The 27,126-nt window shown below is 44.4% G+C and overlaps 1 protein-coding gene across 1 annotated transcript in view; it reads left to right on the forward strand.

Annotated features, from left to right (window-relative positions):
- The first annotated feature begins 7,440 nt into the window (after positions 1-7,440).
- The window catches only part of MRPS18A (mitochondrial ribosomal protein S18A), a 153,657-nt gene continuing 133,971 nt past the window's right edge, over positions 7,441-27,126 (forward strand). The window contains exon 1 of the mRNA XM_085610266.1: positions 7,441-7,565. Coding sequence (XP_085466392.1) covers positions 7,475-7,565 — 91 coding nt within the window. The 5' untranslated portion in view covers positions 7,441-7,474. The remainder of the gene's footprint in view (positions 7,566-27,126) is intronic.

Here is a 27,126-nt window from a genome sequence, read left to right on the forward strand (position 1 = left end):
CATCTCAAATGACATCAATGGTGACATCATCCAGTGAGAAATATACTAACCTACTACAAATTTTAATTAGTATACTAGATGCACTACTAAGGAGTGATACTAGTTCTAACATATATTATGTGAGTGGCTGTGTGACTGTGTGTATCCATGTGTGAGTGGGTGTCCGAGTGGCTGTATTGGTGTGTAAGTGGCTGTATTGGTGTATAAGTAGGTGTGTGCATAGCTGTTCAGACCATCTGGAGGCCATGATTTCTCTGGAGTCCAGTAGTTGTGTCTTTAAAGCACATTTCACATGTTCACACCTAATCGCAAGTGGTCAATGAGGGTAATATCATTGGCTCCAGGCTGGTCAAGTTTCAGGTTTAGATGCAGGAACGGGGATACAGAAGTTTTTCTTAGTGACTCCGACAGTGAAGATGCTTGAAGGAGATCCTTAGTTTTAAAGGACATTTCTCTCCATGGGGCATGAAATGCTTCGGTAGCGAACTTGTATTATCTGAATGGGTTCTCCAGATGCCGTGATTCATCCTGTGTTCAGGCTGCTCTAGAATGGGAGCTATTTGATGCTGAATGATCAAGGTTGTTGCGGAATGGAACCAGGCATCGCTTATGTAGTGATGGTTAATTTCATAGTGACTTGCTGTACACAAGTACTGTTTCCACCTGCCCGCACAGTTAGGGAGACAGCACTATGGCCTTCGATAAATGTTTCCAACATACAGTTTGATTCTCAAAGCAAACTGAAATCCATGCTTTTTCAAAAGGATGTGTCCTTAACTTTAGTCAGAGAGACGTTTGATCTCCAGGTTGCAAGGTCCTTGTCTGAGATATAGACACTACTCCACACTAACTTCCCACTTCATTTTGGGGAGCTGGTCCACCATATCTTTAACATGTCTGATATGAAAGGAATAGTGCACTTTTTCAAATGTATCGGCTCTGGTCTGATTAGAACCTTTCAGATGATATTTGGAGTTATACCATCTTTCATACACTCCGTGTTGGGAAGCGTTTTTGGAGGGCCCCCGCTTGTCCTGCTACTTGTAGCAAGAATCCTGATTTGATTTTATCTGCTCTGCAATGGACGGCCCAGTTCAACTCGGAATGGAGACAGCACTGCTTGTGCTCCGTTGCCGTGAGCGCATGGTACACTGCTTCGGCACACCTTGGCTTCAAGAACTGAATAAGCATTGGTTCTTATCATTCAGGCCTGTCTGGCTTGACTGCATACAACCTGTCTTCCGCTGTCTGCTATGCAGCCATGAATGCCTCCTGGATATAAGTCTTGGATCAGAATTAGTTGTGCCACCGGACATTGAAGCACTGATGGACCCCTTAAAGGCCCATGTGTATTGTTGTCCCCAACGTATTCCATTTATGATAAATGCATTCTCAGAACCACACTGGGAAGCTTCAGCTCCTGGTGATGTGAATAGCGGCTCTGCTGAAAACTTATGGGCTACAACGCCTCCCTCAGTGGCTGCTGTGGGAAAGGGATAGAATCACCTTTGCTCCATAAACCTTCTTCAAGGTGCACCTCTGGGAACGTTGTCTGAAGTTGTGGGCAACAAGAATGTTGCGCCTACCACTCGGAACACATAAATAATTTGCTTTTTCCATGTGGGCACAATTTGACCTATTTGTTTTAAACAAAATGAACCAAAACAGCTTTTGGTTTCTTTACTAGGGACCATGGCTTTCTATGGGCTTGGGATTTCAAATAGTATATTGATTTAAATGCTTTTATTATCTAAGTCCACTGTGAGAGTAGGAGGTGAATGGATACAATTAGGACTTTGGAGGGAAGGTCATAAAATTTAGAGTGCCAATCTCATTGAGGGTTATGAAGCTGGACCAGGCACCGTCATTTTTGGGAGAGATGAGGCGGTTATACGGGTGAGCTATATGGTCCATGGTGCAGGGGTGAAGGAGGGGGTGGAGTGGTGAAGATTGAGCATGGTCTGGATGTTTGTAGTGATTAACAATGTGTTATTTGTAAAAAAGGAGGCAAAGGTTTTCACAGTTGGGGGGTGCTTTGTTGTTTGTGGAAGCAGGATCGCTTTTGCAGGTAGCCTAGTTTCTGACCATTTCAAACAGTTTCTAAGGTTGGCCAAAGACGGGGTGTGTCTCCATGCTCTTTCAGCAAGCCTAAGGAGTCGCAGGTTCTTCACTAAGATCCCTGTTGAACCAGGGGTTGGAATGCTTGGACCAGATTCTTTTTAGTTGTATAGGGGCTACAGTGTCTATGATTTTTTACATGGATTTGAAATAGTGATCAGTGAGGTCTTGGGCATCGGTCATAGTGAAAGGCGGGAGCAAGGTTTTGCAACTAACATTAGATATAGAAATGTAGTTAATGTTACGGGTGTTGCGGATCCTGTGTTTGGCTTTCTTTGGTTGGCCCTTGCAGCTGATTGCCTTTATATTCAGGGAGAAGGTGACGCGGTGGTGGTCAGTCCAATCGCAAGGGAGAATAGAGTCAATTTGTAAGATGTTCTAATTGGCAATGATTAGGTCCAGGGTGGCTCCTTTCTTATGAGTCTGACCATTGCAGGCTTGGATTAGGTTGAGGTACTGGAGGAAGGCTTTGAAACAGTTCACGAGCAGGTCATTGGTATTGTTCCAATGGATGTTTACGTCACCAAGGAAGATTTGGTTGGTATGATCGTCAAAGTTGTAGGAGATAATCTCCATGACTTGTCCAATGAAAAAGCGATTATCCCCGGGTGGGTTATAGAACATGTGGAAGGAGCACTTTGAGTTACTTGAGGTTCAGATGTTGATCATAAGGTACTAACAAGAGGGCAGATATGAACTGTGAAATTGTTTTACAGCGAGTGAGGCTCTGTAAATAAAATCTAGGCCACCCCCCAGGCGTCCTGGGCGGTCAAACTGATGATGCCATACCTGGGGGAGACCAAAATGTCGAAAGAGGAGGGAGCGGAGGAATGGTTTAACCAGGATTCATTAAGCATAAGTATGTCAAAGTTCTGGTCGAGAATAAGAGCAGCTATATCAGTCACGTGTTTCACAGCTGAGTGGCAGTTTGTAATGCACATTTCAGGGGTGTGTTAGAGGCAGTCGTATTAGAGGGCGAGTGAAAGATGGGAACTGGGGTGAGGTTCGATTTAGTAATAGACCTATTATTTGGGTGGGATGGTCTTGAGGGGTGAGAGATGATGGTCTTGATTTTGGTGGTGAGTCAGGTGAGAACTGCAGGGGAAGGGTTATAGGAGTCTAGAAGGTCGAGTAGATCATCGCTTGATAGCTGTCTGGCTAGCCTGTTGGGTCTGGAGGAGTGGTAATGGAAGGGTGTGGTCCTGTAGGAGGGCTGAGTGCTCCCAGTGTGGGCAGGGATACAATCAGAGTAGTGGTTGGAGATAGTGGGGGTGTTGTTAGATAGATTGTGAGTTAAGCGGGGGGCACTTGTGTTCGAGATTGAAGATGATACTAAATAGTTTGAGAATGTCTGCTCGATAATATGCAGTTTGGAAATAATTGTGTTTAGCATTAGGTCATAGGACAGTTTAGTGAGAGGTTCTGGGTTGGAAGCGTAGGAGTGAGGGGGAGACTTTGAGCGATTAAGACGGCTGGCGTTGGTGAGGTTCACCATCGGAGCCTTGGTAGTGGTTGCGCGAAATGCAGAGGTGGGTGGGTGGAACCTATTGATGGGAGTGTGGATGCAGGGGGTTCTGAGAGAGGGGAGAAGGGATGCCAGACTGGTGTAGATGCAGGGGGAGCTGAAATTGTCAGTGGTGCTGCCGAACTGGTGTAGATGAAGGGCGGAGTTAGAGTTGTCAGTAGTGGGGGACTTTGATAGGCAACAGTGGTGTACGTGGACAGATGAGAAACCACCCGGGGAGAGTTGTGGGAGTGGGGGGTGGTGGACTGGTAGCATAGTAGGGTAGAGAGGGTTATCTAAGGGGGGAGTCGAAGGGAGTAGGAGAGGGGAAAGAAATTGGAGTGGCTGTGTCAAGTTTGTGTTTGAGGTAGGAGAAGAGATTGCTGGAGAGTTCCAGGTTATGGGCTGAAGATTGAATGAGTATGGTGCCATTTTTATAGATCATACATGCCAACCCTCTAGATTCAGACGGGAGACTACCGATTTCAAGGCTAATCTCCCGCCTCCCGATTCCTGCATGCAGAAACCTGATCCCTCGAAAGGGCATCTGCCCACCAGGAAGGGTCTAGTGAGGATCCTAGTCAGTGGCGGCTCCTCGACGCCCCACTGCGTGAAGAAGAAACAAAATGATAATAACTTTAAGTTATTATCAATTTATGCTTCGTGTCATGCTTCTCTGCTGGCAGCGCGCGGGCAGGCAAGCGGCGTAGCTGCTCTGCTCTTGGAGCAAGGGAGGAGTGGTTTGCCCACTCCTAATGTGTGCAATGATTGTTTGGTCTGCCCTTTCGGGCTGCCCAAACCAGTCATGTGCACTTTCCCCATTCTCCATGCAGCTGCATTACAGCCTGCATGGAGAACATGCCCACCCCTCCAGCCCATGGCTGAGCGCCATGTCACAGCGCTCAGACCAATCACAACACCGCATTGCAGCGGTATGATTGTCTTAGGGGAGGGAGCCTGGCTGCCTGCTTCCTGTTCCTGGAGTTGGAGACAGGAGCAGAGACATGGGACCCAGCCTAAAGGTAAGTTTATGGTGTATTTAATTCCCCCCGCAACAACCCCCCCATGCAGACCCTCTTGCTACCCCTCACCCTCGAGTCATGCTGGCCGCCGCTGCTAGTATTCACTGCCAGTGACCTGCTCCTGCAGGCCAGTGCACAGCATTTTTGTCACATGCTCTCTCTCTGCCATAGCGCTTTCTCCATGCTCCTGACAGGTAAGGGAAATAAAACGTGTATCTGCATTTCTGATATCTGGTCCTAAAGCAGCACACTTTCACGTCCCATACATGACAACAAACACAATTCAGGCCTCGATATAGTAAATGGGAGAAATACATTATCCCTAATATTTTTCTAAAATCTCCCACTTTCCTCTTCTAAAATGTTGGCATGTATAATAGATGGAGATTGTGGTGCTGCCTTGGTACTCTACTTATACTTTATTTACTTCCAAAAGCACATAAAGTTGAAAAAATCCTCCAGAGAGATCCATCATTTCCGCTAAATGGAGCTTTTTGACGAACACCTTTAACTGGTTCTATTGTACAGCACTCTGACACCTTCGGGTAATGTACGCGCTTTATAAAAATGCACTAAATAAATAAATAAGTATGGTGTTTTTTTGTCCATTCCTTTGTGAATGCACTACCATCATACATGAAGATAGACAACACTTTCTAGAACATATTAAGGGTATAGTTTGGAAAGACAACTTTCTATTAGTTACCCTTGATGTCAGTGATTTATAAATCAATATTTAATACACTACAGGAGAACAGACACGGAAACACTTTTTTAGAGCTAGATTGATGGCCTATGTACTACATACTAACATGCTTATTGCCATAATCACTTTTTGCTTACATAATATTTCATTTTCATTTTGATAACTTTATTTCGGTCAGAGACCATAAAAGCACAGAATAAATAACAAGAAAATTGCACATTTCATTTAAAACAATAAATAATGTCAAGTTAATACAATAGTTAAAAAACGTATTAAACTAGTGTTATCAAAAGACTCATTTGGTAAAAGACAAAAGTGTTTAAAGAAAACTTTTCCTTCTGCGCCAGAACCCATGTAAAAAACGAGACATAGCAAAAACAATTGGGGGGTGAGTATCATATCTTAAGACCCTGCATGCGAGCATGCAGTGTCTAAACCCTAAGTTCTTGCAAATGGGAATGAGCCACTTTTTCCTTATTGAGTGGTATGCAGGACAGAAAAACAAGACATGACATATATCTTCACTGCTATGATTACATGCCGGGCAGACTGCATTTTCCGATCTTGTCCATTTGCAAGTAAATGCTCTAAGTGGTAAGGTACCATACCTCAACTGCAAATAAAGCTTCCTAGCAAGAGACGGATAAATTACATCAAGAAAGGCCTCTGCTCTTGTTTCTAGTTTTACTAGGAGAAACTCATTAGTGAGTTTCCCCAAAGAGCTTGAACCATGTAGGGTTGCTAATCTCAGCTCCCTTATGTGGCCTCTTAGATCAGATTTAGAAATCCGTGTGCAGGCTACCTCCGGAAATTCCCAGAGATCGGTCCTGCCGATCTTTATGCTGAAAGCCTTAATATGGGATAGCCATGGAATGTTCTTACTTTTAATTAATGGCCAGACCTCTAGGAATTCTTCTCTGAAAGGTGCCAGTTCGTGCACCGTCCAGAGCCTTTTCCAGTAGAGTAAGGGTCGGAGAATTGCCAAGTCTTCAATTGGTTCTAGCCCCAGGTCGAGGCGTAGGGGGATGAGCGGTGTACTTACAGAAAGGCCAACAGTTCTTCTCATAAAGCCCTGCTCAGCCAGGGTTAATTTGGCAATGTTTTTATGACCCCATAACTCCGCCCCGTACAATGAAGCTGTTCTAGCTTGCAATCGGTATATTTCAGCTACTGGAGCTGCTGGTTTATATACCGAGGCTTGCTGGACTTTGCTTACATAATAACTTTTCCTTATATGACAATACCATCTATTTACAGAAACAAGGGACACTAATGAGCACTTGCTTCGCCCCCAGCTACGTCAATTTGATGATGGGTTGGTAGGAAGAGCAAGGGTCCTAAGCATCCAAAATGGCTAGATATAATTCCCACATTATTTCATGCATTAGAAATACTGAAACCCTCTTTGCAATTTAGGAGGGTGATGTGACATCTAGATTGTGCACTAGGTTGAGCCAAGGCTATTTAAACAGTTTGAGGATTTCTGATAAAGTGTGCTCTGTGGCAGTGTTAGTATTAAGTAGATAAGTAGGAAGCAATTCATTGGAAAGTTGGGGTTATGGTCCACTGCAAATATGCTCAGGGTGATGGTGGGTTAGCCCATGTACATATGCATGTTAAAATGTTTCCCTTTTGCTTAGGTAACTTTCTTGACACATAGGGTACAAGACCCTGCAATGAAATAGCAAATGGACTGAGTACAGTTCCAACATTTGTCCTCTGAAATGAATCCCAGAGTGTTTAGCATCACCTCAATTCAAGTAGTCCAGGGTGCCCTTTTAATTTGCATTCTGGGATTTGTAGTTCTTTTGTTAAATTCCATTATCAAATCAAAACTCTAAGTCCCAGAATTCAAAGAACCGTCCTGAACTGGCTGAACTACAGAATCCATGGTCCTGGTAAACTTCGGGGCTCTGAAAATGTGCTTGAGCGTTCTGCAGCGTCTTGCTAGATATTATCTGGTATTTCTAGTTTTTTGCTCCGAGCAGCGGCCTCAGGGCAGCACTTATCTTCTGTAGCTCCTGTCCTGCACAGCAGTCCCTCGTTTGTGTCTTGACTCGCCTGGCTCCTTTACCCGGAAGCGGAAGCGCGGTTGTCCGACGGGTCAATGTCAGCAGCAGCAGCATGGCGGCTGTGATGCTAATGCGCGTCCTGCGGTGCGCTTTACCGAGGGTAGGCGGGAGCCTGAGCCTGCAGACCCGGGGGATGAGGGAAGGTACGTGCAGCCTGTACAGGGCACCTGCTGGGAAAGGGAAACTGGCCGCGGCTCTCCTGGCACAGTTTGAGGGAAGAAAACGGGGGTACAACTTTCAGTAAAACATGGGCAGCTGCAGGGAACAGGCACAGACCAGTAGGCGCGATTGACTTGCGGGCAGAGGAGGACATGTGCTGTAAGGCAGGGTTAGCAGATGACTGCATGTCACACTGGGACGTTGCTTTTCCAGATGTGGCTTCATTTTCAGGGGCGTATGTCAAAATGTTCCGACTTACTTGACCCAAGACTACAACTCCCACGTTTGGTCGGCTGCTCGGGTGACCTGGAGCCATGTGGCCTCTTTGCTTTAGAGCAGACCACATTAGCAGCTGGAGCTAGAGGCAAACCTTAGGAGGCACTGCCCCGAGGCACAGGACCCGGAAGGATGCCGGACCGAAGGGCAGTAGAGGACAAGTGCTGTAGAGGCAGACCGAGACTGAGGTGGGACCTTGGGTCATACCAAGAAAGGGTCTGGATCAGAAGCAGATCCGGATAGAGGCTGACTTGTACACAAACCACTACAGGCGCTGTACCAGCAGTCCAGATCAGGCACTGTACCTAGGTAGGGACAGTCCAAGGCAGGGGCTAGGTCAAGGCACATGGAGTGGATCTAGGAACGCTATTGGACAGGAGGTGTACTGAAGAGCAGTCCTTTACAGAAGTTGGACCAAGAGGCACTACGGGACAGGAGTAAGATTGCAGTCTGAAGCGGACGCTGGGCCAGAATTTTCCTGGCACAATGTGAAGTTGAAAAATTGTACTCAAGGTAAACTCACCAAAACTCGCATTCTTAAATTAGCTTATCCGGGGCCGTTCGTATGAGGGCTTTTAGCTTTTGCGCCAATCTCTTTGACAGGGTTACCTCATATGCAGCTTTCTATTGTGTAATAAATTAGAAGACTTTCACTGTTACATTATAAATTGTGTCATGTGTAGTCTAAGTACGTAGGATGTGAACCAGAGAAGCACACTGAGAGGTGGGATCAAAGGATGAATAATGGGAGGGGGGTTAAGCAAAGTGCCAGGGGAATAGGAGGTGATCACAAGAGAATGGCAGAGAGCTAGAGATTGAAAAAGAGTGACGTGTGACAGGTGGAAAATCACAGAGAAAGAGACATAAAGACAGAGAAAGAGAGAAAAAGGTGAGATACAAGGAAATAGTGTCAGGGTTGAATGGAGAGTGATCAGAAATTAGTGACAGAATGGAAAACCGATAAGGCTTTTGTGACGGCAAAAATAAAGTGACATGTTAGTCTCAGGGTGTTTCTGTCAGCAATAGTGATAGTGTTGGGAGTAGAAATGTTAAGGAGACGGAATCACGTTGAACCTCGCCAGAAAAGTGTAAATTATTTGATTTAATATGAAGATTCAGAATTGACTAGCTCAGTCCTCGAGCACAAAAGCTGTCACTCACACAATACAGGTATTGGCTTCTATCTATCAAGGTAAATAGATTTTACAGACACAAGAGTTAGACAGTCAAGTGGGCATTTGGATTACACCAGAGCTACATTTCCGGTTTCACAATCTTGATAGTTTGACGTCTTAAACAACAGAGCTTCCTGAGGTGCCACCAATAGTACAGTTTCCAGCTTTAGATAGTAGAGCTGACGTCCTGCAACTTACGCGTTTGCTACAGACAGCAGTAGTATGCCTGACGTAGCACAGAACTGAAATACTTTAGAAACTTGTAGTAATATGCCTGACGTAGCACAGAACTTGTATACGTTTGAAACATATAGCTATTACTAAGGCTACACAGAATGTACACGTTCTGGCATTAGGTATCGGAGCTTTTTATCAGGTTGCACGTGATGGGGAAATACTGGCACCCTCCCAGGAGCAAATGAATTAAACTCACCAGACATTGCAGGTTTGCTCAGGAACAGAGTGAAATGTATTTATTGGTACCAAAAACATGCATCATTGCTAATTAGCAAGGAAGAAGTCAGATCTGCCACCTTAGGGGTTCTCAGACTTCTTCTTCCCAGAGTGACAAGTTTCTAGGTGTTATATACAGTTTGAAATGCCATGTCAGCGGAACTAGAATAAGTCACCAAGCCAAATATGGTTAACATGGATGTGCAATGTCTGTACCATGCAAATTATAAACAGCCATGTATGGGCAGACCAGAAAGGCTGGCTCGGCACTTTGTAAACAACTTGCACAGCCAGATTAAGAAATATCATGTAGTCAGGACAAGCAAAGTGACCTCTAAGGGGGTACAGAATAGCTTGTTGAAGCTTGTCACGGTCAGATAGGAAGCCCGTTTGAGCTCCAGGCCTCATGTTAATGTGAAATATCTAATCATGATATCTTTTAAAGTGCATACACATGAATTTGTATGGATATTCATATATATTTTGCAACAGCACGTATAAGATACTCTGAGGCAATAAACACTCAGAAATACCCCTCTGGTACATTGCTCTTGTTATATGATTGACTAAGCATAGGTTTGTGGATTAGGATCATTACATTCATATAACCCATTACTAAAGCACAGGTTCTGTTTGTGTCCGTCTGAATAGGTGTTAATAGGAATTCACTATTCCTGCAGACGTAAAGGCAAACATTTAGGCGTGGACTGTGGTAGAACAAGACTTTATTTGTGTACTTCTGTTTCTTCAAATTGCAAGCGATCACTTCAGCAGATGCCTGCAGTTTCAACAGATGAATCTTTCAGCACCAGCTGGTCTCATGTCTTAAACGCCAAAGGTTACAACGTTGTGTTCTAAGCTTGAAATGGTAGAAGCAAGATTCTTGATGCAAGAAATCTGGGAGACTTACATAGCGAGCAGCCCGGGAAGCTTATGTAGCACACCCGTAGACGATAGTGTTAAAGAGAAGTGGAGAGCAGATTGTGATTTGATGAATAAACGATGCTAAGTAAATAGTAAGAAATAATCTTGTCTACCATACATTTTGGCATCATAAAAACTATCAGCACTGAATTCATTATACCCCAGACTTTGAACCCTGGAAGAAACTTTGTTCTGCATTTGCACTTGTGTAATAAGCTTATGTGCTTTTTAGAATCAACTTAAAGCCAATGCAACGAACATCTAGTTTCTCTGACATGATTTTTGTATCTTAAAACCTCGAGTTAAATGGACTATACATAACATAGATCAACAGTGTGAAATGCCCACAATCACCCTGCATGTCTTTTCTGGGACAGCAGGTCTGTTTAGTTTAGTCATGCCTTGTATTTCTTCGGATTCTGTAGTGTTACATTTGTTTTTTGCCATTAAAAACGAAGATCCGCAAACAAGACTAGACAAGCTACTCACTCTTGACATGAAGCAACTTGAGATGTGTTGGACAGACATAAGCAAGTACTGAACCTAGAGACCGGTGGGGATTACTAATGGACCTAGAGAAAGGACAGGGCAGGCTCTGGACCAAGCACAGAAGAAGACATCCCGAACCTATAGATATACTGAGGAAGAATCATTCTATGAAAGTACATCTGGCCTAAGGACAAGCAAGACCCGAAGCTGTACTTGGTGGTAGATCAGGAGCCATGTTGGAAAGCGGATTAGGCACTGAACCCAAGAAACAAATATTGGCCACAGAAAGATGAGGATGCACGTTACACTTACAGTAAAAGAAGCAAATAGTACCCATGAACATACTACTGATGTAAATGCAAGTACAAGCACAGAATTTAGGAAAGTACACCCAGTGACAGACTAGGGTTGGTTCTGAGTCTGTGGTCTGAAGATGACATTCTTAATCTAGGGACACTGGACACAGGTGTGGAAATGGACTTTACGTTTACCTTGATTTGTATACAATAAGCACTTGCTGGATCGGATAGCTGCAGGCCACGTGTTTTTAGTGTTTTTTAGGTGTTGGTACTCTATTTGGTCCTTTTTTAGGTCTCGCCTGAGCCAGCGCTGGTCTGGCGAGACATTTAGTGAGTGGGCTTCGGAAATCCGACCACATGGTTATGCTTGTGGCTTGTGGCTTAAAGCTTGCGGTTACGCGCGCGGGCACGCGCACAACCGCCATCTGGCTTTCCTCTCTCGTTCGCGGGCAACCTTAAACTTGCGGAACGCGGCAGCTGCTTTCACCTTTGCCACGCACGCACCACTCGCGTGTTTTTTTAAATTTCCTTTTAGCGTGAGCGCACACACAACTCCCGGGCTTAGTGCTTTCACCTGATATTGTCCGATTACATTACATTAGGCCACACCCGCTTGCCTGTCCCGCATAATTATAGCGCAATCTTGAACCAAGGGCATTATATCGCTTCACACGGAAATAAGCTCCCCTTACACGACAGTTTTTAAGCCTAGTGTAACGAAGCGATTTGCACGGAATCGCAAGATGCTGCACCTGAGCCGAGATTCTAACCTAGTTACCCAGTTCTAACATCAGCAGCCCTAGCTGCAACGGGTGTGATATTAGGAGATTTGTCATAAGAATAAACACTCCCTGAGCTGTGAATACGTAGTGCTTTCACCTGATATTGTCCGATTACATGACAGGCCATACCCGCTTGCCTGTCCCGCATAATTATAGCGCAAACTTGAACCAAGGTCATTATAGCGCTTCACATGGAAATCAGCTCCCCTTACACACAGTTTTTAAGCACAGTGTAAGAAAGCAATTTGCACAGAATCACAAGATGCTGCACCTGAGCTGAGATTCTAACCTAGTTACCCAGTTCTAACATCCGCAGCCCTAGCCGCAACGGGTGTGATATTAGGAGATTTGTCATAAGAAAAAGCACTCTCTGAACTGTGAATACGTAGTGCTTTCACCTGATATTGTCTGATTATATTACATTAAGCCCCACCCGCTTGCCTGTCCCGCATAATAATAGCGCAAACTTCAACCAAGGGCATTATAGCGCTTCACACGGAAATCAGCTCTCCTTACACAACAGTTTTTAAGCACAGTGTAACAAACTCAGGGCCACCACAGCCTCACTCAGGGCCACCACAGCCTCACTCAGGGCCACCACAGCAATATCACTCAGGACCACCACAGCAATATCACTCAGGGCCACCACAGCAATATCACTCAGGGCCACCACAGCAATATCACTCAGGGCCACCACAGCAATATCACTCAGGGCCACCACAGCAATATCACTCAGCGCCACCACAGCAAAATCACTCAGCGCCACCACAGCATCACTCATCACCACATCAGTATCACTCAGCATTGCCTTTGCACTAGTACACCACCACATCATCATCATCACTCAGCAAGACCTGAGTATCATTCAGCATCACCTCAGCATCGTCTCCGCACCAGTCACCACCACCACCACCCCTGCATCCCTCAGCACCACCTCAGCCTGCTCTTGGAATTTGGCCTCTGTTGATTCTCCCCTAGCGTCTGGCCCCTGCTAGTGTTATAATACAGGTACTAGTTCCCAACCTTCACCCTGCGAATGTTTATGCCCCCTCAAAAAAAACTTTAACAAACAACCATTGGAATAGGCAGAAACAAGTTGCCAGCATTGCAAGAACAAAAGAAAACTGAGGACATTTTTTATTGTAAATACTTTTTAGGTCTCGCTAAAGCCAACGCATGCGCTGCGAGACATTTAGTAGGGGCTACAAAATGTGCTACCACAAGCTGCTTTGGCTGGCCTAGCGCTTGCGTTCACGTGTGCAACCGCCAGCTTTCAGCGCCCGATCAGGTGCCATTTGTCTATATCTCACTTGATTGCTTTCACGCTCCTCCGCCCCTCCCGCTGTTTTCACTTTCGTGCGCGGCCAATGCTTGTTTCAATTTGGTGATCATTGAGATATTGCCATCAGAAGGAGGTTTCACAATGAGCTGAAGGTCAAGAGAGCAGTATTGATATTGGCCAAACGAGTAAGGCAGATGCTGGTAATTTATCGGACCTGACGCGTGCCGTACATAGGACAGTAGAGCGTGAGAACATGGATGATGCTTAGAGAAAATGCATGACTTAGAGGTTTTGTCCTTGAGAATCGCTGCCATCTGGCTGCTTTTATACCGCATGTGTGAAATGAGTTGGTGGTTAGCCCAGCTCCCACTAGGTGGATGTACACTTAACTGAAGCCATCATCGCAGCCGGAATGCACTGGCACCCTTGCTGCTTGCCTCGGCTCAGAGAAGAATGAAGCAATGCCCCTGGAATGTGAATCACTGGCCCACCAACCAGAGGCGCTCCCTCAAGACCAAGACTAGGAATGATAGCATGAAAAATGTGGGGAAGCTTGTGTTGCTGCTAGCCTTGCCACATTTGGTGGCAGAACACTGATAATTTACTCACAAACCCTCACCTTTCAAGAATATCTAACCTGTCACTCAAAGAAAGAGCCAGTTCTAAACCTTGGCAAGCACAATTTTGAATGTATGAGCCACAAAGATCTTATTTCATGCAGATTCTCGTGTTACCTGACAAGAAAACTGTGCGAAGGTACAGATGTAAGTAATTGAATAGTTTTTCACTCTCTTGGGTGCCATGCACCCCCAATAAATACTTCCAAAGGTCAGGATCTGTATAATTCACCCTGACACATGAACACAATCTAAATGAGATCTCTGGATATTTGCAGTATGACAGACTTGCACTGTGTACCAAACTCACGCCTGATTAAATACATGTAACTTTGAGTGGCAAGTTCAAACACCCAGAACAGAACAGTTGTGCAGTTATTGACTGTTGCTGTTACATGCATTTAAGTGGGCATTGTTAACAAATACGTAACCCCGTCGCCTCCTGCCAGCTGCGTTACCCAGCGTAGCCTAAAGTTACGCCGCTTTTTGCGGAATGTAATAATAGTTCACAAAGAGGAAGGTAGAAGCATTCTGTTTTCAGCATCGCTTTCACATTGCGGCAGAAAGAAAATAATTCATTGCGAAAAACCCTTGTTATTGTTATGCGCAATTTCATTTATTGCTCATACCGGAGGTCCTAAAAATAGGAGTACACGTTTGCCATAGTTGATACTTAATATTCCCTCTTAAATACAGTCAAACCACTCTGCTTCATAAAATTGATAAGCCCACTCACTCTCCACGGTGAAGATGTTGATTTTATTCTCTTCTTTGGCATTCATCACGAGTGAAATGGAAATACCGCCCCGGCCATAAACGCATGTTCAAGCCGAAACGGGATGCAAATTATTTTTAGATTTTAGGCATCTGAAATTATGGGTGCGATAAACCAGGGCACGATTCCTGTAATGCCGCGGTGTTGGGAAAGTAAGCACCAATTCCACATTATTTTGCATTAAGGAGTCTTTAAATCAGAATTGCAAGATAATGACATGGTGGTACTAGGTGATACTGGTAATGCCGGATGTGGAGTTACGACACCACCATTAACGTGCACAACGTGACGTTCTTTAGTTTTCTTGGCTTTCCATGCCAAGGAAGGTATACGGTTTTCCACTGCGCTGTTTTTGTTCATGCAGTTTAATGCATAGTTCGCTCTTTTGACAAAATACCTGTGTAGATCGTTCTATGGGCTTTCAGTGTTAGCAGTTCCACTGAGAGTGGGAGGGGAGGCGGGAGGAGAGAGGGGCGTAGCGCCTCAATGGCAAAAAACTGTCCCTTAAGTCATCCTCTCAGGTCCCTTGTCTTATTTAAACTAAAGGTAGGTGGAATATTTGACAGAAGAGCGGCGACCAGCTCCACCGTCGGAAAGCTTACTGGGTACCAGGTGAAGAAGCATTGGCATTGCCAATAGATCTCGGTTTTGGGACCTTATAAGTATTTAGTTATGCAGCACAATATCCTTGGTGCAACAGCAACTGTTGCATGGCTAAACACTTATAAGGTCCCAAAGGCGAGACCTATTGGCTATGCCGATGCTTGTTTGCATTGTTATACTTCAAGTGTTGCCTTCCCGACCATCGTTGCGGTAGTGAATTGTATACTTTCTCCGGACATCAGGCATCTTAGGATCTCAGACTGGAACAAATGGGTGCAAAAGCTGAACCTACGGACAGAAATCGAACTGCAGGTTAACTCCAGGCTCTAGGGTTAGACTAGGAAGGATGCAGGAACTTAGAAAACAAGAGGAAAACAAACTCTTAGCGACTGACCATCACAATAATCACAATAGGCAAATATTTAAACCGCGTCCTTAGTTTAGGTCTAGACAGTGCAAAACATATGTTGTGCAGCTGCCACTTCACAGCTGCACCTGTGCAGTGGAACTGTCACTTCACTGCTGCACATGCTTGGAATATTTTTTGAGCTTTGCTTTAAAGAGCTTTTCGGTATATATGTCTCCTCTGTCTGTATGGTTAACTTCCATAATTCTCATTCGTCTTGGTTGGTAGCTCATTCAGCTCTGGATGAAGCACTCCTTTGAAAAGTTGCAGTATTTATTCATTTTTTTTAGTTATTTCTTTTGTTTAATGCAAACTTTACCCAGCAGGGTTTCAGAGTGCAGTACAAAATGACAATGTGAGAACACCAGGCAGGAATCACTCATTTGTTGAATGGAGACATAAAAACGTAAACATTTACAATACAGCTTCCGTTAGTGATTTACATAGGAGTTTAATACATTTGTATATATGATGGGCAATTGGGTATTACTTTTTAAAGTGCAGAAATGGAAGATTTGCAGAGAATTACATTAGAAAAGGGTAAATATTAGGTAGTTGTGCAGCAACTGGTTAGCCTGACATGTATATTAACTGGGAATAGCAATATAGGAGAATCAACCAAAAAATTGATAGAATTTAAGATATAACCTGCATTGCCTAAATCTTCTGTTATATCAGTTAATCACAGCATAAATCGCATAAGGTGGCTATTTGTATGCTGTACATCTGTCATAGAAGTATGCCTTATGAAAAGTAGAGAACTGAATTATAGGCAGTCGGAGCACAAGTAGTAAAGAAACCATGTGAAGATGGTTTAAGCAACAGTTCGCACAAGACCTCAGTGTTGGCTTCTGCTCTGAATTCTGCAAACATGCAACTACACTTTTTGGCGCTTAGTTCTCACATGCCTAAATGTGAGTTTTGCAGTTTAGTCTCCTTGCCTTTTCCAGAGCCTGATGTCGTACCTGAAAAACACAGAATAGGTGAAGTAATGTGAATGTCTGCTGAATGTTCAGTAAGTGCATTTTAGGATACAGAGATGCATAGTGAAACCATTGAGGGTTTTGAAATCATTGGATTGATTTCAAAACCCTCAATGGTTTCATTATGTTGATCAGCGCTTCTACATTCCCAACCAGTATGTATCCCCACAATAGAATACTTTTTTTTACCTCAACCACACAGGGTCCCACCTGACCCCTAATTCCTATTATTTTGTCTTCCCTAGACCCCAGGCAAACTCTGTCCTGATGAGACCCTCTTATCCTTCTAAGGGTCGAAACATTGTTGACACACTTAGAGACGGACAACGTTTCGTAAACTTTGACCTGAGGTCGATAATTTAAAAATGTTTGAGGAAATCCTTCCTTAGATTGACCCTACTTGTGTGCCCAACAGTCCTTTTTACTACTTATAATAGCAGCACACATTTCATTAAACCAGACGCATCACAAAGAAGGTATTCAATGTCATTAAGCATAGTCAGGGGTCATGTGATATATGTAAATAGGCTGGGAATAGATTTATTCGGAAAAATACAAAGCATTGGTTAGTGGCTCTGTAAGACACAGTGAGATTGGCCGTTCATTAAATTAAATCTACATTGGTAATGCAACTGCTACATTCAACCCGAGGATAAGTGGAACTGGAAGGGCTCTCACTGCCTGTTTATCAAACTCTGGGGCAAGTGATGCACATCCAGAGCATCTGAGCATGATATGTACACGGAGCGAGGGCTGCACATTCGATCTGCCCAGTGCATCTGAACATGTTCTAGACCTGATGCTGCTGTGGCAAATGGTCTACTCCAAGTTCATATGAGCCTTGCATGGACTTGGGTGCAAGTGGCAAATTAAATTCAGACGGCGTCCTCACTGGACACTTTACAACAGTCTCCACTCCTGATAAATCTCCAAGATCATGCAGCTTGCTCGATGTCCCACCTCGAGTCGCAGTGCTATCAGCACCAGTGAGCCCATCCTAAAGATGCTGATCTCCATTCGGGGGAGTGGGCTCCGTGCTCTGAAAGATATTTAGGACAGAAATAAGAGGTCCTATTCTAAAACATTACATTCCAATAATGTTATTTTAGTGCAAATCTGGGCCGGACTGGCGTAACTGGTATCAGGCTTTTTCCCGTGAGGCTGGAAGAGTGGGGGCCGGTTTTGATACTGGAGGCCAGTTTTGTAGCAGTACTGCAATATTGGCCCCCAGTAACAAAAGCAGCAAGCAAGCATTTCCAACCTCCTAGGGCTAGGCAGTGCTTCCCTAGAGGCTGGTCTGAGAAAATTGCCTGGCCTGCCTTGGGTTCCCAGTCTGGCACTCGTGCAAAAGTAGTATCTGACTCCTCGCTGCAAACAACTCGGATGTGTATTTGAAAACACTGTGAGCCATGCTTGTTGTATTGGCCGCAACTCACAAATTTTTTGCTCTTTGTAGTTCTATATATCGCAACCCTGACCCAAAGGTATTGATGTGCTTTTACATGAGCACCAGTTACATTACACAAAGTTATATTAATTTTGATATGTACAAGGAGATTAGGTGATTTTCCCAGAATTACAGGATGTTGGGCCGACTCCGGGACTCGTACTTAGTTCCCTATTGCCTAAGTCTGCAGCTCTGTCCAAAACGCCTCATCCTGACTTCTCCTCGATATCCAAATATGAATGAATTAAAAAAAAAATCATGAGTATTCCTGACCAAAGAAGAGGGTGAGTATAAATTGTTGATGGATTGATCAAAGCAAATTGGTTATTCTCTTTCACAGTTTCTTTTTTATTATGAGTTGGGTCTAGGAGGGTTTGACTCCTGTTGCTACAAGCAGCATTATTGTCACTGATGATGTGCCACTGAAATTATTGAACCTGCCCATTTGTGATTCGTAGATACTTTCACGTGGAGTTTCATAGTGTTTATAATAAAATGCCAAATGCAAAAACCTGGGGTCACTGTTCCTAGTTCGGAAAGGAGGGCTAGAGAAGTTTGTATCAAGGTTAGACACATATAGAGTGGGAGTCAACAAGACTGTTTCATATTGCCCTCACACATCCCGAGGAATGTCCTGCTTCATCATAGGGCGGTTGCTCCTTGTCGGGCTGGTGCTGCAATGCCCTACGCTTCCCCCACAGAGTCACTTTGGCAGAGATCTTTTGTTTTTATTACTGTATGATGAGTGCAATAAAGGTCTAGGTGGGTTGGTGTTGGGTGTGTTATGACACAAAATTAAAACTGATTAGGGATATCACTAAAACTGTTAATAACTTGTTTCCCGTCCGATTAAAAAACCCTTTCTAGGTTAGTGCTACTAACTAATGGGATATTAAAATTCTCTAGTTGCCTATTTTTTGTACCCATAGGTAGGGTCAAACCCAAGCCAACATGTTTCGCGCCCCTGGTGGTCAAAATGATCCATGGCGCTTTTTCAGGACAAAAATAATAATGGGTGAAAAGTCTACCCCACAACTGTGTCGATACAAGTGACCTACGTGTGGTACCTACTTGTCTTGGTGTTGGATGTCCAACCTGTTGGGAGAGAAAATAGTATGGTAAACCAACAGCCATGTTTCTGGCATAAGAACTTCTTATTAACCAGAATTTCCCTTCTCGTGGACCAGAATGTGTGTCTGGGGCTGAAATGGCTGCCAGACATGTATATGAATAAGTGAGAAGCACATATAACATGGAAGAAGGTAGATTAAGAGGACATCGTGCAACATGCATGTAAAAACATCTTATTGAGGTGTTACATACAGAAGAGGTATCAACCTTATCTTGTAAAGATGGTGCCACTGCCCAGTACACGATCACGCGCCTGATTTTACGATGGCGCAATCACTTGTTTGATATGTTTGCACATAATACTGTGGCATGTGAGTTTGACACAATGTAGAACTCCACTGGGGTATATCCGTTTCACAGTGGTGCCAACTTTACAAAATAAGGCAGATACCTAATTTTTTGTGACACGCAATTAACTAAATAAGATGTACTTGGTTTTATGCTTCACAATGTTTATTTCAGTGGGCAATATGTATTAGCTGGACAGTGGCACCATCTTTACAAGATAAGGCTGATACCTCTTCCGTATGTAACACCCTAATAAAATGTTTTTACATTCATTTACACTCTGTCCAAGGCTAGACAAATTATTGCATCAGCTCTGCACTTCGACGCAGTGCAATTGGAACAGTGATTTTATTATATAAACAGCCTCTTAGTCACATTCGGCAGAGGAGCACTTCTGCTGGGGTTGTCCTGGAACATGACTCACTGTTACTGAGATACAGCCCTGCTGACTCTGAACTATATCCTGTAAAGGACGATAGCCAGTACTACACAGACTAGCTTCCAGACACATCACTCTCTGGTATTGGGGGTTAGGCTATCCCAATGGATCTGGCAGAGGGCACTCCCACTATGCTCTCAGTAGGATAGGTATAGTGTAATTAGGATTATAATCATTTAGTAACATTATCATGATTGAACTGTTTATCTTTTTCACCATTCTTGAAATGCTGGTTACAATGCTTTGTTCCATCTGCCTAATAATTGCAGCTCACGCTTTCTATAGAAGAATACGATTGTTTAAATAAATGTTTGGAAAGCCGTTTTTGTATCTTTCTTGTGTTTACCATGGGCATGCAAAAGTAACAACTAAAGGGTAGATCTGTAGCCACGATTTCCTAGGGGAATAAGAGTGGTCATATTAAAGGTTGCTGATACTATCTGGTACTCTGGAAATGTTAGGATTTCAGATGGGGCACTGTGAGCTAGCTAGGAATTATGCCAATATTTTCTGATGATATGTGTGAACTAAATTCCCATATTCTGAAGTTTATGTTGTCCAGATACACAGTCCTACTTAATTTGTAGAAACCGTATAACAATACGTTGGTGATTTATTTGGTGCGGTCCATGTAGCATCTAAACTTGTCTATCTTATTTTATGAAGAATTGCTTGATGGCATTGTATTTGTGGATTAGGTTGGCTTTGGGAGTATCTGTATAAGATTAAAATTGGAATGAATTATCATTACATTTGAACATTTTGATGGTGTTTGACCTTGCAGGCAGCTGCTGCGATTTGTTTTTGGCTTGAATTAGGTAGTTTTGACTTCAGTTCTGGTTGAGTCTTCAGTTACTAGTTTGAGTGAATTTCGGCAATTATTTTTCTTTTTTTCAGAGGGTTTTGTTTAATTTTGAATTATTTGAGTACCAAGATTCTGTGCATCAGATCTGTTAACATTGATTTGGGTTGACATTTGGTTGCAATGTTTTGTTTCCGAGTGTTGATGGAGAAGTCTGTGAAAGAGCGGAGCTATTGTTTTGTTTGTTTAGGCTGACAATGGTAAGTTGATGATGTGTGAGGGAGCAAGAATGGGATGTCAAAGTGGCATGTCTGGTCAAGGGGTTCCAGGGAACGGTAGTTGAGTGAAGGCATGGACGAGAAGACCAAGTAATGAATGTTGACTTTTGCGTGGTTATGCTCAGAAGGGTGTTGTGTGATGTGCCGAGGCGGTCAAAGAAGGTGTCTACAATTGTCTTTATTGATGAACCTCCGAGGAGGTTGAGATGGTTACTATGAAATAAGGGTGGGAAATAGTGAGGAGCAAGGTGTTAAACCAGTGATGGACACCTAATCGAGGGAGCATTGGTTTAACAACATTGACTGATTGAATGAAACGGACATGAGATTTACAGCAGTAATGTACTCCATGACATATTGTAGAGGCAAGGAATTAATAATGGGATAGATTCTGTGAGAGTGGAAAATGTTTGACTGCGAACACCTACTCCATGATGTAGACAAGGCATGTACAGCAAGGAGAAGATATTTTTGCAAGATGGCAGTACGGACAGACTTTATTGCAGGAACCAGCGATTTCCACTAGTGAGTGTCTCAGTGACAAGGAAAGCTCCATGACAGATGAGGGATTAAAAGTAGGTATAGAAGCGACTGCAAAGCCCAGAGATTAACAGCATGGAACGGCTTTCAGTGGCACATAAGGGGTTAACAGCAAGGAGAGACTACATGGGACATAATTTTGCCCTGCAAGTACTAAGAGCCTTTTAACGCTGTTGATATTCTGCCTATTACGCTGCTATTCTATTGTCATTTTGCACATCTTTAGGCACTCGCACCTTATTAGAAGCTTGGGGAACCTGGGGGCTTTTCCAGCTGGGGCTACGATCAGCATTGTTTTTACTGTATTTTGATGGTATTTTAAACGCTTTTAAAACTGTGTTTTTATTGTGTTCTACCATCATTGCACTTACCTGCACTGCCTCTGTTGCTGGTATTGGGGCCGCCCCGTTCCGTCACGGCTGTTGTGCCGATTGAGCGTAGGGCGGACCCGGCAACACTCAGCTTCTCCGCCTCCCTCTTTCCGCTTCCGGTGGTTCGCGCTTTGGCGCTCACCGGAAGGGTTTATAGGCACCGATGGGGCGGACGCGCAGTGGACATAATTTTGCCCTGCAAGTACTAAGAGCCTTTTAACGCTGTTGATATTCTGCCTATTACGCTGCTATTCTATTGTCATTTTGCACATCTTTAGGCACTCGCACCTTATTAGAAGCTTGGGGAGCCTGGGGGCTTTTCCAGCTGGGGCTACGATCAGCATTGTTTTTACTGTATTTTGATGGTATTTTAAACGCTTTTAAAACTGTGTTTTTATTGTGTTCTACCATCATTGCACTTACCTGCACTGCCTCTGTTGCTGGTATTGGGGCCGCCCCGTTCCGTCACGGCTGTTGTGCCGATTGAGCGGAGGGCGGACCCGGCAACACTCAGCTTCTCCGCCTTCCTCTTTCCGCTTCCGGTGGTTCGCGCTTTGGCGCCCACCGGAAGGGTTTATAGGCACCGATGGGGCGGACACGCGCAGCGGGCGCGCCGAAGGCGCGCCTAAGGCAAGCCCGTCTGCGCCCGTCCGCGCCAAGTCCGTGCCCAGGGCCCCGCATAATACATCTTCGACGTTGAATTATACCAGTAATGCTTTACATGCCCTGGGATTTCCTAAGAAGCTGACTTGCTGTACCTTATATCCCGGGGAAATGCTAACTGACTGTGCCTGCGGATTCGCTCTCCCCCTCCCTATTCCAGTGAGGGCGTTTCGCGCCTATGAGCAGCGAGAGGAGACCTTGCCACAGGTTCAATCTGTCTTCCAGATTGGTCTCATCAATGCTAGGTCCTTGGGCAAGCACAAGTATGAAATTGCTCAGATGATAGAGGACCTAGCTTTTGACATATTATTCATAACAGAGACCTGGGCAGATGCGGCATCTGACGCCGACTTCATTACGGCCACACCCACGGGATATAAAGTGATCAGGGAAGACAGGTCTGCTAAGCGTGGGGGTGGAGTCGCCATTATCCTTAGCGACCGGTTTCCGTCAGCTCATTATGCCATCTCCTCTTCCCTCTATGAAGGCCTCCACTTCTCGCTTTCACTTCATCCCAAATTAACGCTCAAGGGAATTCTTCTCTACCGCCCAGCCGGCCCTCGCTCCATGTTTTTAACTAATTTGGGCAGTCTATTGGAACCAGCTATTTTAAATTCTGATTTTATCATTCTTGGGGATTTTAACTTTTATTTAGAGGATGCAGGGAATAAAGATACAGCAGAACTATTGGACAGTTTTGGTTCTTTTGGACTCTCACAATTGGTGCACTCCCCCACACACACTGCTGGGCACACACTAGATGGTGTGTTCTCCTCGCTTCAGGGTCTTATGATTAAGGACACGCTTCCTCTGACGTGGTCCGACCACTCTCTAGTTAAATTCACGCTCCCCATGCCTAGTGTGCCCAAGGAGGTTGTTAGTAAACACTCTGCATCTGTCGGGCGTGCATGGAATAAAGCAGACTTACCATCTTTTACTGCTCTGCTAGAATCCTCTTATCCCTCCTTACATGACCAGGTAGACCTGGCTGTGGACAGTTATACTAATTGGATACAGGATGCAGCGAATGCTTCAATTCCTCAAAGAACACTCTCGACTAATAGGTCTACACCTTCTGCCCCCTGGTTCTCAGACGGTCTTCGTCTGGAAAAACAGCATTGTCGTCGCTCAGAAAGACGGTGGCGGACAAATTATGATGAGCCTCAGAAATTAGCGTATAAGTGCACTTTCCAATTACAAAAAACTCCTCATATCGGAAAAAAAAAGATACTTCACTTCTCAGATTGAGTCCGCCGCCAACTCTTCTAAAGAACTGTTCACAGTGATCAATAAGCTCTCGACACCCACTAACTCAGGCAGGAGGGTTAACCAGGAATTCTGCAACGAGGTGGCCGAGGTTTTTAAATCTAAGGTTTTAGATATTTTTAATGCTTTTAGGGTGGCTTCTGACCCCAGCCTAGTTTTATACCCTAACAGCCCTAGCATTAACAAGCTTCCACCATTTGTGTTCTCGGCAATTTCGATAGACACAGTGAGAGACTTTATCCTTCAAGCTAAGTCGGGTTCACCTTTAGACCCCTGCCCCCCAAGGGTCTATCAAGAACTAGCACAGTCGGTGAGTTCCCCACTCACCGATATTTACAACCTGATGTTCTCTTCTGGTGTTTTCCCGTCTAGCTGGAAGCAGACGTCCGTTTTACCTTTACTAAAAAAAACGACTCTTGATGCAACTAACCCTACCAACTATCGGCCCATTGCCAGACTGCCGTTGCCAGCTAAGATAGTGGACAAAATAATGAATAACCAATTGTCCCTATTTATTAATGCCAACGGCCTTTTGGACCACACTCAATTTGGCTTCCGTAAGGACCACAGCACAGAGTTGGCATTGATTAAAGCCTCCGAGGAGATTAGGGCAGTTATGGATGGTGGAGGCGCAGCAGCTTTGGTGCTCCTCGACCTCTCTGCGGCCTTCGATACGGTGGATCATGGCCTTTTGCAGAGACGCTTGGAGAAGCTAGGACTAGGAGACTCAGCACGCGCACTTATAGCCTCCTTTCTTGCCGATCGAACATCCACCGTATCCATGGATGGTTTTCACTCTGACTCCTACACACTCCCCTGCGGTGTCCCACAAGGGAGCTCTCTAAGCCCAACATTATTTAACATATATGTCTCCGAATTAGCACCCCTTATCCGGAATTTTGGTTTCAGTCTGACCACCTGTGCTGATGATACTCAGATTGTGGTGGCGGCCTCCAAATCTCAACATTCTCCGGCTCCTCAGTTCAGGAACTGCATGAGTGCCATCAATAAGTGGATGACAGCACACTGCCTGAGGCTCAACTCTAGTAAGACAGAAGTCTTAATTTTCGGGAGCATTCAGCCCCCGTGGAACGACCTGTGGTGGCCCGTTGAGCTGGGTTCCCCTCCCACTCCGGTGATTAAGGCAAAGAACCTGGGTGTGCTTATGGATGCCAAGCTCACTTTCCATCATCACACAAACGCGGTAATGTCGGCATCGCATTTTCTCATCAAGAAAATCAGGAAAATCTTTCCTTATATCCCCAACCACACTAGGAGAACAGTAGTCTCTTGCCTTATTTCATCTAGGCTCGACTACTGTAATGGCCTTCTTTTGAATGCACAGAAGCAACTTTTGCACAAATTACAGATGATCCAGAATGCAGCAGCTCGCCTCATACTGGATATTCCCAAATATCACTCCGTCTCCAACGGAATCCGCCATCTCCATTGGCTTCCCATACCCCAGCGTGTTGATTTTAAAGCCCTGTGCATCGTCTTTAAGGCCTTGCATGGTATTGGTCCGAGTTTCTTGCAGGATCATCTTTCTTGGTACTGTCCCACCAGACAGCTGCGGTCCGCTGGAGCTCGATTACTCGCTGTACCAAGAATTTTTAAAACTCACTGGGGTGGACGCAGCTTTTTTTACGGAGCATCTAAATTGTGGAACACCCTTCCGTTCTCCCTCAGGAATGCTAGCTCCCTGACGATTTTCAGGAAGCAACTGAAAACCTGGCTCTTCCAGCACTAGGGCCTAAGTATTCTTGTATCACTGTTATGTCCAGCGCCAAGACACCCTCGGGTATACGTGCGCTCTATAAATTTCTGTAACATAACATAACATAACATGGTTGGGGAAAGGGTTAAATTTTGGGGGCATGTGCGTCCCCCAACGTGCATGGCCTGGGTTGGGATTAACAGCAGGAGCAGACGTATACTTGAGGATCCAATAGTAGGTATACCGCCGTGGGCATGCTCAGGCATTCACAATGGCAGCACAGTTTAAGAGAAGCTTACTCGGACTTTTAGTGATGGGCAGATGTTTCAAACAGAAAACCTCAGAGCTGTTTGACACTGTCGTCCAGGGCCAGATGAGGAAAAATGTTTAAACTAAAGGGAATGGACCGACACCAAAAGCGACTGTGGAGACAGATGGGGGCGCGTATTGTGACCGCAGAGAAGTACTACCAGCCTGTGCAGCATCTAATCACACAGACCATACATGGTCTTAGACGTTTATATTCTCTCCCAGCCACCACCCCATGACCTTTTATTTCTTTGTTTTTCTGATTTTTGATTCTTTTTTTTTTATTGGTTTTTCAAAACCTAAGGAAATAACCAAATCAGCTAATTAAAATCCAGTTAAATTCTAGCATGCCAACATTTCGAAGCTTTGCTAAATTGACCAATTTAAAATGATGTCTCCATTTAAGGGTTGGTCTGCTGGAAAGAGCATTCTAAAGCAACCCATGTCGAGACGCTTTTTCTTCTAACAGATGTACGCCTAGATGTTTGATGAACTAGAATAGGCCTATGTAGCCCTCGAGGCTACATACACTACAGCTAATAGAAGCCATTCATCAGGTATAATGTTACCTTGGCATTCTAGACAAACAAGCATTGGCAAAGCCAATAGGCTTGGGTTTTATTCTACTAATGCATGCAGTGTTTGCACATTATAATAAGATGTATGGGAGAAAGTCAGCAGGAGCAGGCTGAGAAGGCTACAGTTGTAAAGTAGTCTCACATACAGGTCAATACAATCACTCGAGTGGCGGCAGAAGGATACACCCAAAAAGCTTTTGGTGAGAGATGGTTACTCCAATGGGCTGAGCCAAGACGCGAGTAACAAAGTTTGAAGCCAATGGCTGTAACGATGGTTGAAGAAAACCAATGGAGGAAGGGGAGAACTGAAAGTCCACTGTGTCTACTGATGGCAGTAGGTCTCTTCAGCAGCTGTGCTGTTAAAACCCAGGCTTAAAAAGGACAGTTCACTGCAGCGAAAAGAAATATAATATTTAGCCAAGAGCCATTCCTATTTTCAGATTTGGCCACTTTATAAACTCCAGCATTGCGTCAAGCTGTGTAAATAAATAATGTTCTTCTGCATTGATTACACAGCTTGTTTGACTGGCACATGGAGGTTCTAGTTTTAAAATCAAGTACCTCTTTTCGAAGTTCTTGTAGGGCCATGCTCCTCCAAATTCTCCCTGAACGTAAGCTTAGGAACTGTTCTAACACTTAGAGACCTTAGTTG

This window comes from Triturus cristatus, chromosome 6 (genome assembly GCF_964204655.1).
Source record: "Triturus cristatus chromosome 6, aTriCri1.1, whole genome shotgun sequence".
In the NCBI taxonomy this organism is placed as follows: domain Eukaryota; kingdom Metazoa; phylum Chordata; class Amphibia; order Caudata; family Salamandridae; genus Triturus; species Triturus cristatus.